Genomic DNA, 13520 nt, shown 5'->3' with positions numbered 1-13520 from the left:
TTGAATATTGAAAGGATCATGGTCATTGGCTCCAGTTGCTCACAAATATAGCATGAGAACACGATTTGTAGCCATGAAACTTTTGATTTGCACAGTGCTCCAAGTATATTAGCGGTAGATCTCCTTCGATCCGTCTCAGGCTCCACCTTTGCAAGACCAAGCAAGTCCTCGGGTTCTTACCCACATCAAAGACACCGCCTTTAAATTAACAACTGGAATACTCCTGTCCTTTACTCATGGACTTGATGCTGATAAGCTTTAGACCATTCGTGCAAGGCTCTTCGCCTCGAAGCAGAGCTCCCATCTCACTAGGATGTTTCCAATGGAGATATATAACCGCAAGAAACATGAGAAGAGAGTCAAACACATAAAAGAGAGCCTCTGACTTTTGCAGATAACCAGTACTGCCCTCGATGAACTCAATCGCCCGAAAGAGTGAGCGTACCATGACAAAGAAACTGACAATGTACAGAGTATAGAGATAGCTCTGCCACCGGACGTCGGGCCGTTGTGCTGCAGCCGTGGGCACCATGACCATTCGTCGATGGAAAGCAAAAGCAACGACGACAAAAAAGGCAAACCATATGAGTTGGAGGATCAGACTGGCAATGACTACACCATTGCCAATCTTGTACAAGGCGGGTAGCGCCCGAGAGCCTCCCATCAAGCCGCCAGCTAATACAACCAATTAGCAGGCAAATCAAGTGCAATCTGATTCCGGGTCACACGTACCAGCACATTGCATGAAGAGGCAGATCAAATCACCCGTCACAAACGTCTTTGTAATGTAGCGATTCTTGATGAGGACATGGGCATCTCCGTCGGTCAACTTGACAATGCGGCCCAGGATAACGTAGATTGAAGCCGAGAACAATGCCGGGCTGAGGAGAATGAAGACGCTCTGGATAATGTACGGCATCATTTTCCAGCAGCCGGGTTCTTGTCGCGCAGAAGCAGTCCGGGCAGCGTAGCCGATGAATTCAGCTGCAAAACGATTCAGATTAGCAGTTGCACTCTGATGAAATTTCGGGCTGTGTCTGCAACTTACTAAAACAACCACCGACCAGGGCGCCCAGGAACCAAGACTTTGTGCGATACATTTGCCAGAAATGGAGAAGTGATGAGGCGAGAAATAGCAAGCAGAAGATGACTGCTGCTGCTACGGATGGTTCGTACCGATAGAAGCTGTAGGTGGCATTTCGCCAATCCGGGTTGCAGATGGTGGACATGACTGCAGATATTGACAAGTGAAAAAGAGAGAAAGAGAGAGAGAATTTACTATTCAATTTTATTGACAGCAATATAGTATGCGAATGAAAATAGAATGCAGACCCACAACCATAAAAGACAATTATCAGTCATGATCATATATAGGAGCAAAGGGCTCGGCCTTTTCACAAAACCTTTCAATAAACCAGAAGCAGTGCAACGACCAGTTCCACTAGATAGTACCTAGCTAGTATCCACCTAGGCGGCCATAATCTTCCGTATTCAGTGAGCGCTGATTGGCTGTGATAGGCCGGCACTGCTTGCGATACGACCGGGTATTCCGTATACTTGGGGTGCTGATTGGGAACCAGCTTTTTTTCCCTTTTTCTTAGTTTCGGGTTTGAGCTGGGTTCCCTGTCTGTTCGGATCTGCATAGCCTCAAAGGCGGCCCTATGATGCTCGGTACTTTGCGCACCCAGATCACATACATAGTACCTACATACCCAGGTAGTTGTAATTCTAGCTTGAATACCATGGTGCTCAGAAATGTCCAGTTGGCCCCTATTTCAATTATGGCGGTTCACATGCCATTTCGAAGCAGACATTTCAATCGGGCATCTCTCGAATGCCAACCGTTGCTTTCATGCCTTTCTGTCTTTTCCAGCTGTACTGATTCCTGGTTTCTCTTTGGCTTGATCAATGGTCTTATCGATCCGTGTTCACCTTTCTCCGCAAAAGCGTTTTGCCTGGTACTGAAGCCAAACCACAGCTTGAGAAATGAAAAGATGCATCCAGAATACCTAGCCCGAGATTAGCTCACCTCAAATGTTAGACACAGGCACCAGCAATATCATTACACCGCTGAGGTTACCAAAAGATGCCATTACTTCGACGTTTGATCCGAAAAATAGGATAGCAAGATATGAATGAAAGTTATGCGTTATCAGTCAATTGAAACTTGCCTGAAGCACTGTGCTGTGTTGTTCTTTTCTACCTAGTAGGTGCAAAGTACCAGAATTTAGTGCATGGCCCACGCCTAAGCAGCTGTAGTAGCCACTCGAGCCACTGTTATGCCGCTGAGCTACCCCTAGCGCAGGCCTACTGATTGACCAAAATTGGCGGCTCCCATCTTGATGATGTGGAGTCGGCGCCGCTCATCTTTCTTCTCTTCACTCATCACCCATCTCCCAACAACCATTGGCTGTCATACTGCTGCCGGTAATGCAGCTTCTCCTCGCATCATGACGAACGCTACTCGGTTGCGCCAGACGCACAGGAAATCTAGAAATGGATGTCGAGGTTCGCAACCTGCAGTCACCCAGTCTACCGTGTCGTCAATGCTCACCACACCTACGGTTGTGAAGAATGCAAGCAACGACATGTTAAATGCGACGAGAGACGCCCAACATGCGGAAATTGCAGCGCAACAGATCGGCAGTGTTCATTCCTGAGCTTGTATCCTGCGCGTCTCCCATCGTCGCGAGCCACTGCAGCTCTGCCTCTCACGACACCACCTGCGTCCTCATGCTCGGCGGCCTCTCCAGCGGCTCTCTCGCACGAGGCGCCCACGCCTGCGATCAACGTTGTGGACACTGATGCTGGCCAGCAGATTCCAGGCCAAGTGCCTCGGCCACAGCCTTGCTTTGACGTGCGCCACCTCGTCCTGCTTCATCATCTCGAAAGCTATGGCACGAAGTCGTCGAATTTGATGTCATGGGCGGGTGACGATGCCGCCAAGTTCTTGTTTGACGCCGTGTTCAAGACTGCCGTGGCGGAACAGTTCCTCATGCATGCGTTGCTCGCATTCTCTGCGCTTCATCTGAGCACACAGCAATCCGACGACGCGAGCAAGGCAGATTATCTACAGCAAGCAGCAGAATTGCAGACGTGTGCTCTGGCCCTGTTCAATGCAACAAAGCACAATGTGCGCGAGGAGAACTGCATGGCCTTGTTCATATTCTCATCACTTACCGGCCTGCATACTCTTTTTGACGCCGTAGCTTCTTGTACGGACTCGAATCGTATACTCGACAAGACAATCCATTACCTAAAATTACACCGCGGCGTGAGCGCAGTCACCGGCCAGAGCTGGCACATTTTACGTCATTCTGGAATCAGTCGCATCATGGACGCCATCGAAGCTGGTGATCAGCTGTATCGTCAACAACTCGGAGACACTGACAATGAATGCAGCAAGCTATCAAAGCTGGTCCACGCATCGACCGACAAGCTCGGCGCAGGGTCGTTCAAGGCGTGTCAGGAGGCGGTTGACGTCTTGCACTGGGTCTTTGGTGTACGGCGTACGGTTCCAGAGCCTTTTCCTACACACATTATACTAGCCTGGCCCATTCGAATTTCGGCCGAATTTATCGAGTTACTCGAACAACGACAGCCCATACCTCTGATTATTCTCGCTCATTGGGCGGTCCTACTATACTTTGATCGCGACTTTTGGGTTTTTGGTGATGCTGGTCGACAAATAGTAAGACCAATTTTAGGATATCTTGGTTCCTACTGGGATGAATGGCTAGACCTACCTCGGACGATACTCGACCAAGATTAATGGCAATTGTACTCAGATTGAACAAGCTTGATAGAACATCTCGACCCCCCGGCTTAGCCGAGTGGTACTTTACGCATTGTGAAAATACAGACATATCACACACGTGGAATGGTCTTCGGTATAATTTTAAGGAAAGATAATTTTGCTATTATCAAGGTTTAAGATCTACAATCAAATTCACTACTCGTAACGCATGAGCGCACTTTTGTAGCATAGCTCATGCCGGTCCAAGTGCCAGTACAGTACACGGATCCTCATCTACTTGGCCCATTAGTTCCACTCGAAAATATACATTATATTCTCGTATTGCAGCCTAACAATTCTTAACAAATTGTTCACTCCACGATACTAGCCAATCGAACGGGCTCTGATACGAAGCTCCACTCTCAAATGCACAGGTTTCGCTTGTCCTACGGAGCCGAGATTGACGGTACGCGTATTTGACTACTATTGATTGGTTGCTCGAGGACCCGCTACATGAAGTCTACCCTAGCCTACTATCGGCGAGATGAATGAGAATATCAGCACATCAATGTTGCCCTTGCTGGTAGGCTGTGCAAGATCTGTGCAAGATGTGGGCGAAATCATCTACTTATCCACGATCAAAATATCACGACCTAATAGTCTAGAGCTATTACCAACAAAGGTGACTGAGCGACCAAGTATTTAAGAACATAGGGAGCGCCGAAGCGGTACAATAGAATTGGAAAATTAACCAATTTGAAGAACCCAGCTTCCCTTCGCTCTTTGCTCACGTATGACCATGATACCGTCACTCTTTAACAGCACTATACCTTCCTGCGCCTGTTCTGCGGCATCCTTTTCTTATCCGGATCTATTTGGTGCCGAGTTTCTATCACTGGAAACAAAGTTTGTCGCCAATTATTCTACAAGCATTCACACAGGGCTATACACCAATCATGGAGCAGTCACCGTGTCCAATGTAAACTTTTGCAACATTACAGTCACTTATACGCACCCGGGGCAAAATGATAGCGTCCACGTACAGGTCTGGCTCCCCTCGGATACCTGGAATGGCCGACTGCAGCACATTGGCGGTGCTGGATGGCAGGCTGGCCTGCACACTGCCGGTTTGATGGGCATGATGGCTTCCGTGGGCGAGGGCTATGCCACCGTGGGAACCGACGCTGGCTTGGGATCAGACGTCTATCCTACCAACTGGGCCCTGCTCAGCGAGGGCAATGTCAATCTCTACCTCCTTCAGAATCTCGCCACGGTCTCGCTCAACGATGCTTCCGTCATTGCCAAAAGTCTAGCCACGAGCTTTTACAAAACCGCTCCCAAGTACTCGTACTTTTCCGGGTGCTCTCAGGGAGGTCGTCAAGGTCTCCAGCTTGCACAGCGTTATCCTGATGCCTACGATGGTATCGCGGCGAGTGCTCCGGCAATCAACTGGAATCAGTTTGTCATGCAGGATCTATGGCCACTCTTCCTCATGGACCAGATGGGAGTGTACCCTCCCGCTTGCGAGCTTGATGCCATTACCGACGCCGCACTGAACGCTTGTGATGGCCTCGACGGTATTGTAGACGGCGTTATCAATGATCCAGACAGCTGCAATTTTGATCCTGCCAGTTTGATTGGAACCACCATCAACTGCACAACGCTCGGATCTGATTTGGTCATTTCTACAGAAGCGGTAGATCTGGTCCAGAAAATCGTAAGTTTATGTCCGACCTCGTGATACTTACCATGGGAATCTGACATCATCAGTGGGATGGTGCGAAACGATCGGACAACTCGACCATATGGTATGGTCCATCCAAAGGAGCAAGCCTCACTGGATCAATCACAGACATTGCAATTGTCCCAACAACTTGCGCATCCAACGGAACCTGTACTCGCGGCTCATTCGAGATTGCCGAAGACTGGGCAAAGCTGTTTGTCCTCAAGAACTCTAGTGCCTCGACCATAAATATTTCTCACGAGGAATTCGACCGAATCGCCCACCTCTCTGCGCAAATGTACGAATCCATTATTGGGACTAGGGACCCGGACCTTTCCGAGTTTCGCGCTCGAGGCGGAAAGTTGGTTGGTTACCATGGCACGGTAAGACGTTTCCCATTGATGCTGAATGGCAGCAGGGCCAATACTAACTTGCGAGCAGACTGACACGATCATTCCTACACGTGGGAGCACGCACTACTACGATGCAGTCACGGCCGTCGACGCGGACGTTCATGACTTTTACCGTTTATTCTTGGCTCCTGGCGTCAACCATTGCTTTGGTGGAAATGGAGCATACCCAGCCGGAACCTTTGATGCAATGCGTGAATGGGTAGAGAACGGAATCGCCCCCGAAACCTTGGCCGCCACCTCTTTGGATAGCACTCCTACTTTTGAGAGAGCCTTGTGTCCGTACCCGAAGAAGCAAGTCTACGATGGCGTTGGGAATGCCACTGCCGGAGAGGGTTTTACTTGCATGTAGTGGTGGTTATCTAATTGATGTGGCATTGGGAGCATGGCCGATGACTTTAATTCAACTTGGTAGAGACGAGTGATTGTATTATTAATAGATTCATCATCCTTTACCCCTTGTTACTGACGATATAGATATGGTGGTCAGTGAAAATGCTTGAAGAGATGAATGGCCATGCCTGCACACAGATCACTAAGCACTCTCAATTAATTTGGATCTCAGCGTAAAGCAAATTTGCAAAACCTTATTCATTATAAGGTTTTGAGAACGTAATGGTTGCGTTGCATAACGTTCGGAGCGCCAGCCAGGTTAGTACGAAAGCCCATGGAAAATATTGTTCTACAAGGACACCACAAGATAGGTACCTATCTACTAACCAGCCTAGTTGGCCTCCAGGGTGCACTCCCTTCGCGGTAATCAGATCCACGAATGAAAGGAATCCATAGTTTTCCTATATACATTGCTACGGTCCATTGCCCAGGGCAATTCATTGCCAGAGCCATGGGATTCCAACGTGGGGTACTTCCGGTGGGTTGTTCAATCAAGCAACATTAAACCCTGACTTGTAGTGGGTAGCGAAGTGTCCACGTGCTTTATGCAATCAAAGACAAATGCCGGTTTCCCCAGATTTTACCACCCTTGAGATCCACTTTGGGTAAACCCGGAACATGGGGATAAACAGACAAATGCGTATTTATTCCTGGGTTTTGTATGCATGTCATGACATTCCAGATCTATTTTCACGGTGATTACGTCTTGGCCCCGAGAGAACTGCACCGATATCCGACGTTGCACAGGGCTTCTGGGTGATCGACGCGCATGCATGTGGCGCCGAAGTGCATTTGAAATGCCCCGAGTGCTTGGGGCACATGCTGTGCTAGATGAAAATGACAAGGGTGGGTCATTAGAACTTGAATGTGTATTTACAAAAGAAGCAGATCATATAAATCAATGGTCCTGCAACGTTTCATTTTCTTATACCGCCTTGTCGGCAACTGCGTTGAATTTGGGGAATAGCGATGGCAGTCTAGATGCTACATGTAAGCTTTAATGAACCGCTTTTTCTTTACTACCTACTCAACATTCCTTTTGACCGTATTGCATCATGGTCGATCAGATCATGATGCTCCTCCAATGAAACGTCAAGATAGTGAGGGAAAGGGATAAGAAAAATAAAAATAAAAAATAAAGAAGAAAATAAGAGAACCAAGGCTTTCAAGCTCAGATATGATTAGACAGATCATGTCGGATAATAAAAGACAAGATCGTATGCGTTGTGTCATGGCGGCGTGACGGAGATTAAGAGACAAACTATATCGAACAACAAGTATCGACTCATGTTTTCGTGATAATTAATGTCGATGGTTCCTTGACTTTCCATATTGATACGAAAAAAGCAATATATGATAGGTGGAAACGTGACCCTTGTGTCGGCCGAGATGGCTCGATAATACGACGAATTCTGCAAAAGCAACTCCCATTATCTTGACTACGTATATATCTTTCACTTCTCTTCTCCAAAATGTTCTATTGCCAAAGTTCGATTGTGGCAACGCGAAACAACTCATTCTACAAGATCTTTGACAAACACCATGATTAATATGCTGTCCGTCATCTTCATGTTTGCCCTTCTGGGCGTGGTGCGTGCCCAGCTATCTGGGTCCGTTGGTCCCACAACCTCGTACAAGGCCAAAGCCAAAGTCAAGATCTGCGATGTCACAGACTACAGTGATGACGTTAAATCAGACATTGGCCCAGCTCTTGCAGATGCGTGGAGTGACTGCGCAGATGGTGGGCTCGTCTACATCCCTCCTGGGACGTACACAATGGTCACATGTGTGCTGCTCAAGGACGGTCAGTCGGTTGCCGTGCAGTTGGACGGCATTATACAACGTTCGGATGACGCTGATTGTTCCCACATGATTGCGTTTCGATCCATCGACGACTTTGAATTCTTCAGCGGAACATCCAAGGGCGCCATCCAGGGATTCGGTTACAAGTATATCCAAAACGGCGAATACGGTCCACGATTCTTCCGCTTTCAGGATATGAGCAACTTTTCAGTCCATGGATTTGCGGCAATTGACTCGGCTGCCTACTATTTCGTGTTCGATACCGTTAGTAATGGTGAAATCTACAACATCATCGCTCGGGGGTTGAGTAATGTTGGAGAGACGGACGCGTTTGACATATGGGGCTCGAACGTTTGGATACATGACATTGAGGTACACGGTCGACTGGCTTGATCTATTTTCAGCGCATGTGCTTAAAAGAATAACAGGTGACAAACGGAGACGAGTGCGTTACCGTCAAAAGCCCGTCGCATAATCTTCTCATTGAGAGTATCTACTGCAACTTGAGTGGTGGCACAGCAATCGGCTCTCTGCTCACTGGCACGGATATCTCCGATATCCACTATAACCGTCTCTATCTCAATCGGGCAGACGGATGCTATATCAAGACGAACAACGGCGATGGAACGGTCAAGAACATTGTCTGGGACACCGTCATTGTCCACGGAGGGCCGTACCCCTTGACTATCAACGAAGGCTGGGGGACGGATCGCGGGTCGACCGGGGTAGCGATTCGAAATTTGACGTTTAGGGTAAGCAATGGAGACTTGTGGACGGTTTCATTCTCATCACTAATGACTTGACAGAACTGGCGCGGGCAGCAGGCAGTCAACTCACGGCCCGTCATTAGACTTGAGTGCGACCCCGACGTGCCCTGCTATGACATCACCGTGGAGGATGTGGCGCTCTGGACGTGGGAAGGAGACGATGTATTTTGGTCCTGCGAAAACGCATACGGAGAAGGTGCTTGTTTACATTCTACCACGGCCACTAAGAACTTGGCCACATACACCACGGTGGTCACCACCGGGAAGCCGTAAGTGATCATTTCTTTTGACTGGAGCCTAGCCGATCCATCAAGTGGCTAGCTACATTAACTCACCTGTATTGACCGAATTCCCATAGGTACTACGCGACGTCTTATATGCCTTCAGACTTGACGGCCGGTTATCCAACTACAGCATCCTTGACTATCCCACCTGTGCCGACTACATTCTATCCTGGCGCCACTCCGAGCTCTAAATTGCTTTCACTTACAGCAGCTGGCGGAATTTAGAACACGTGAGGTAATTGATGTTATCTTGCCTGAGGAATGGGAGAAGCCATGTACCGTCTCTACTCATGTATGAGTACTCGTTGTTTCCGAATACTTACACTTTTTTGTTGGGAGGCGAGTAGGTTTTTGTGATTCGACCTTTTCTCCGACACCTAACTTTGTTAACTTGCCCCTGACAATCAGAGATTTTATGCCATCGAGGTCGCCTTTTCGCACCTTTATATGGTTCCCAGTTATTTCCGCTGCCATTTTCTCTCCATCTGTGTTTTCTTACATTAAATACTCGCCATCAATCCTCCCGAGGCCCAGCGTCCAAGCGTCAAACGTTCAACATTACGATTCTCCATCTCCAATCATAGAGCTTGCTATAATTGATTATTCTGAATCATTTGGATTCTCTGTATACGAATCATAATTCATCTCACTGCTACTTATCCGGCTCTGAATACCTTGACTCCCATTCCCGAACATCCCTCTTCGACCACATTGCACACTATCAAACCATCAAGTATCAGCTCATTGACATGCAAAACACCATGTTTCCTTGGGAATCCTTTTCAGAGACTCATCAAGGAGCCTCGAGTTCTACGGCAAGGACTAACAAAAAGTGGACTGATTTGTCTGCCGATACTCGATGCATGATTCTGGAAGAGATTGCCCGCGAAAAACACCCGGGCTGGGCTTCTTGCGCAGCCGTCTCCCGAGAATGGCAGGCGACAATCGCTCGCCGTAACCTTGACCGAATTACCTTACAGCCATATCATATTGGGACTTTCGGAAAATCCTAGTCAGGCAAAGAAATCTAATCCGGCACATTTCGTTAGATATTCCGCTTCAATGGTATGACTGCTCAGTATGTGGGAAAGCCGGGATGGGAAAGTAGTCCTCCCGTAGGGAGGACTTGACCAATACATCCATCTTCACAACACTAAACAGACCCCATAGGGCACCATATCATCCGCTGTCAACTTTGGGACAATGTCTCTAAAGACAAGTATAGGTAGGCGACTTTACAAAATTTCCTGCTTTCCGCCAACATCTTTGAAATTAGTCCAATCTCAAATATATTCTCAAATATATAAGCAAGAGGCAAGGGTTGCAGAATACGAAAAACAACGTCTCGGATACGAAAATTATATAATTCTGAGCGTCGAAATTGATTCTAAAGAAAATGACGCTTTACGGTATTCTTGGCATATTGACCTACAATTTGCGAGATGCGTCATCCTGAAGGGACGCCATGGGCTAAGCATCAAGAAAGAGGGTCTGTAATGGCCTGAACCGGCATTCAATTGCCGGAATGTTTCCCCACATCCCGTGAGAGCAAATCGATTGCCCCAGTAAAAAGCACCTGTACTGTGAGACCGATCTTATCAGGTACTATGTATTCATTCATTGAATGTTGGCCATGTAAAAGGATTCGCAAACCTTCGTTTTGGGCTTTTACTCTAAACGAGCAAACAATAATAATCTGCTTATACAGGTGTGCATGACGACAGGATGTCAGGTCTTCATTGGCATTTGAAAGGGGGCTTCCATAACCATTATTAGTGTGCCACCATAGCAGAAGGGCTCTTCTACCTACAGAATACCTACCTAGTTCTTCAGCTTGTCCAGGATTAACCATATTCAAAAGGAGGCTGTCTTGTGGGGACGGGACGGAATAGCCTGGACGAGCAGGCATAATAATCGCCCTACGGTAAATACCGCGAGCCAGGGCCAATGCCGGTAGTCGGCACGCCGATCTTTCTATATTCAAAGCCTCCTAAATCGTGGGTGTGAGCCTCAGGTATATAAGACAGCAAACATATCTCTATAGAGTCCTTGGCTTTGCCAGTCGCGCAGTTTGACATTGGAAACAATCAACGTCTAGTAACTGCCGAGACCATCACGATGCTTGGTAGCAATCATTTTCTGCCCTTGTCCCTTGTAGGGATAGTTGCAGCTTCATGTGCTGTTGATGCTTCGGTCATCAATTCGACTACCAGTACCGATGACTTCGAACTTGCTTGTTCCTCGTTTGCCTCCAAGATCAGCATCGACAATGCCACAGATAGCTTCACCGAGTATATACCGGCCGGGGGCAACATGTCTTACAACGGCGTTCCCGCAGTATGCCAAAGCACCCAGACGGCCAGTGTCGACGTTTGCCGTGTCTATTTGAACGTGTCTACATCGGATCGCAGCGGCATTCGCTTCGAGGCTTGGTTCCCACGCGATTACAATGGGCGCTTCTTGAGCACAGGAAACAATGGTCTCTCAGGATGTGAGTATTCATGGGGCCTCTCAAAAACTTTAAGTTTTGCTAAACAGGTTTGTTTCAAGGTGTCAAACATGGCGATGTCGACTTTGGTACCAAGTTTGGATTCGCGACCGTTGGTGCCAACTCTGGTCACGATGGCGACGGCGCCGAGGACTTTTACCACAACAGCGATGTGCTGGCCGACTTTTCCTGGCGCTCAGTTCATACTGGAGTGATGGTAGGAAAGCAATTGACCGAACTATTCTACGAACAAGGTTACAACAAGTCCTACTATATGGGATGCTCTACTGGCGGTCGTCAGGGATACAAGGCAGCACAAGCGAACCCTGAGGATTTCGATGGCATCCTGGCCGGGTCTGCTGCCATGAACAACATTAACCTAATTTCGTGGGGTCTACACATGTACTATCTGACGGGCAACTCGAGCGCAGACAGCTTTCTCACCGAGGCACAATGGACTGCAGTTCACGAGGAGATTATGAAGCAGTGTGATGGACTCGACGGCGCAAATGATGGCACCATTGACGATGTGGATCTCTGCCACCCCATCATACAACCCCTGATTTGCAACACGACCTCGTCGACAAACTCAACCTGCCTCACCGGCAAGCAAGCGGCGACAGTCGAGGCGGTTCTATCTGACTTTTACGGCCCCGATGGAAAACTTTACTACCCACGTCTCAACCCAGGTGCCGAAGCTGATGCCTTCGGTATTTACCTCAGCGGCAGTCCCTTTTCCACAGCCGAGTCGTACTACAAATACGTCGTGAAAGAGGACCCGGACTGGGGCCCAACCACCTGGACCCCCGAGGACGCAGAGACAGCCCTGAGCCAGAACCCTTCGAACCTCAACACCTTTGATGCCGACCTGTCTGCCTACCGCGCCCGGGGCGGCAAGCTCTTTACCTACCACGGCACCGCAGACTCCATCATCAGCTCGGACAACTCCAAGCTGTACTACCGCAATGTAGCCAACAATATGAGCGCGTCGCCCTCGGACCTGGACGACTTTTATCGCTTCTTCTCCATCGGCAGCATGGGTCATTGTGGCGGCGGCGATGCGGCCATTTACATTGGCCAGTCCGGGGACACCTACCTGGACTCTGAACCAGAGAACAACATGTTGCTCCAGCTAGTTGACTGGGTTGAGAATGGAATCGCCCCAGATTATGTCCGTGGCGCAGCATCAACTGATGGTACTGACGCGACTTTCTATCGCAAGCACTGCAAATACCCCTTGAGAAACCAGTACTTTGGCCCTGGCAACTACACTGATGAAACCGCTTGGCAATGTGTACAATAAAGTGTATCCATGTGTTGTAATACAGGTTACAATAACAGGCTACACTTGCTGGTGCGAAGTTCCCAATTCTGTCAATTTAGTGCGGTGGACAACCACTGTCATAGATAATTCTTTTCTCGATGTATATACTTGGTAAAAATCCATTTTGGACACAAATCCATCGTCTTAGCTTCTGCCAAAGAATAATTTCCAACTGTATTCGCAATATTCAGCCTAGCATTACTGTGATAGCTTCCACTTGACTGAAAGAGTCATCTGTCTAGATAGAGCTCCAGTCCAGCCCGCCTCGCTAGGCACGTCTCTAACGTGTTATCCGAGGCCAGCCTACGACAAGGGCAATAAGAATGATCAGAATAGCATTTACTTACAGTTTAGCAACTGCAATTGAATAATGAAACTGGATGAATTGTTTGGAGCGAGGGGCGCTCATTTTATTTCTGCGAGAAAAGGAGTCAAGGGACCCTCGCTTGCCTCGCAATCTATAGCATGCCAAGCCGAAGATATATGCAGGCATCGTGTGGACGCAACATACCCCGCGGCAAGATTTTTTATACTCAGACCTGTGATAATTTCTCGTCAACTTTTCCTACTATTGCTCTTTTGCGATAGTATA

General features: G+C 48.2%; 5 protein-coding genes across 5 annotated transcripts; 4 read left to right on the top strand and 1 right to left on the bottom strand.

Moving 5' to 3' along the window:
• Window positions 1-205: 205 nt before the first annotated feature.
• Window positions 206-1229, bottom strand: PFICI_10117 (uncharacterized protein; the record flags this gene model as incomplete). Its single annotated transcript, XM_007838698.1, has 3 exons — window positions 206-675; window positions 733-984; window positions 1049-1229. 3 exons carry the CDS (start codon window positions 1227-1229, stop codon window positions 206-208), a joined length of 903 nt encoding a protein of 300 aa, XP_007836889.1.
• Window positions 1230-2496: 1267 nt separating this feature from the next.
• Window positions 2497-3772, top strand: PFICI_10116 (uncharacterized protein; the record flags this gene model as incomplete). The annotated part of the gene is made up of 2 exons (XM_007838697.1): window positions 2497-2508; window positions 2582-3772. 2 exons carry the CDS (start codon window positions 2497-2499, stop codon window positions 3770-3772), a joined length of 1203 nt encoding a protein of 400 aa, XP_007836888.1.
• Window positions 3773-4529: 757 nt separating this feature from the next.
• Window positions 4530-6221, top strand: PFICI_10115 (uncharacterized protein; the record flags this gene model as incomplete). Its single annotated transcript, XM_007838696.1, has 3 exons — window positions 4530-5453; window positions 5507-5842; window positions 5901-6221. 3 exons carry the CDS (start codon window positions 4530-4532, stop codon window positions 6219-6221), a joined length of 1581 nt encoding a protein of 526 aa, XP_007836887.1.
• A 1583-nt stretch (window positions 6222-7804) lies between these two features.
• PFICI_10114 (rhamnogalacturonase C) lies at window positions 7805-9341 on the top strand (the record flags this gene model as incomplete). The annotated part of the gene is made up of 4 exons (XM_007838695.1): window positions 7805-8437; window positions 8494-8817; window positions 8872-9101; window positions 9191-9341. 4 exons carry the CDS (start codon window positions 7805-7807, stop codon window positions 9339-9341), a joined length of 1338 nt encoding a protein of 445 aa, XP_007836886.1.
• A 1893-nt stretch (window positions 9342-11234) lies between these two features.
• On the top strand, window positions 11235-12907 carry PFICI_10113 (feruloyl esterase B-2; the record flags this gene model as incomplete). The annotated part of the gene is made up of 2 exons (XM_007838694.1): window positions 11235-11607; window positions 11655-12907. The coding sequence occupies 2 exons, from the start codon at window positions 11235-11237 to the stop codon at window positions 12905-12907; spliced, it is 1626 nt and encodes a 541-aa protein (XP_007836885.1).
• Window positions 12908-13520: the final 613 nt, after the last annotated feature.

The sequence above is a fragment of the Pestalotiopsis fici genome (assembly GCF_000516985.1).
Source record: "Pestalotiopsis fici W106-1 unplaced genomic scaffold PFICI_Scf_7, whole genome shotgun sequence".
Classification (NCBI taxonomy): Eukaryota; Fungi; Ascomycota; class Sordariomycetes; order Amphisphaeriales; family Sporocadaceae; genus Pestalotiopsis; species Pestalotiopsis fici.
The sequence above is the reverse complement of the archived record's forward strand: the minus strand, read 5'-3'. Positions and strand labels throughout refer to the sequence as shown.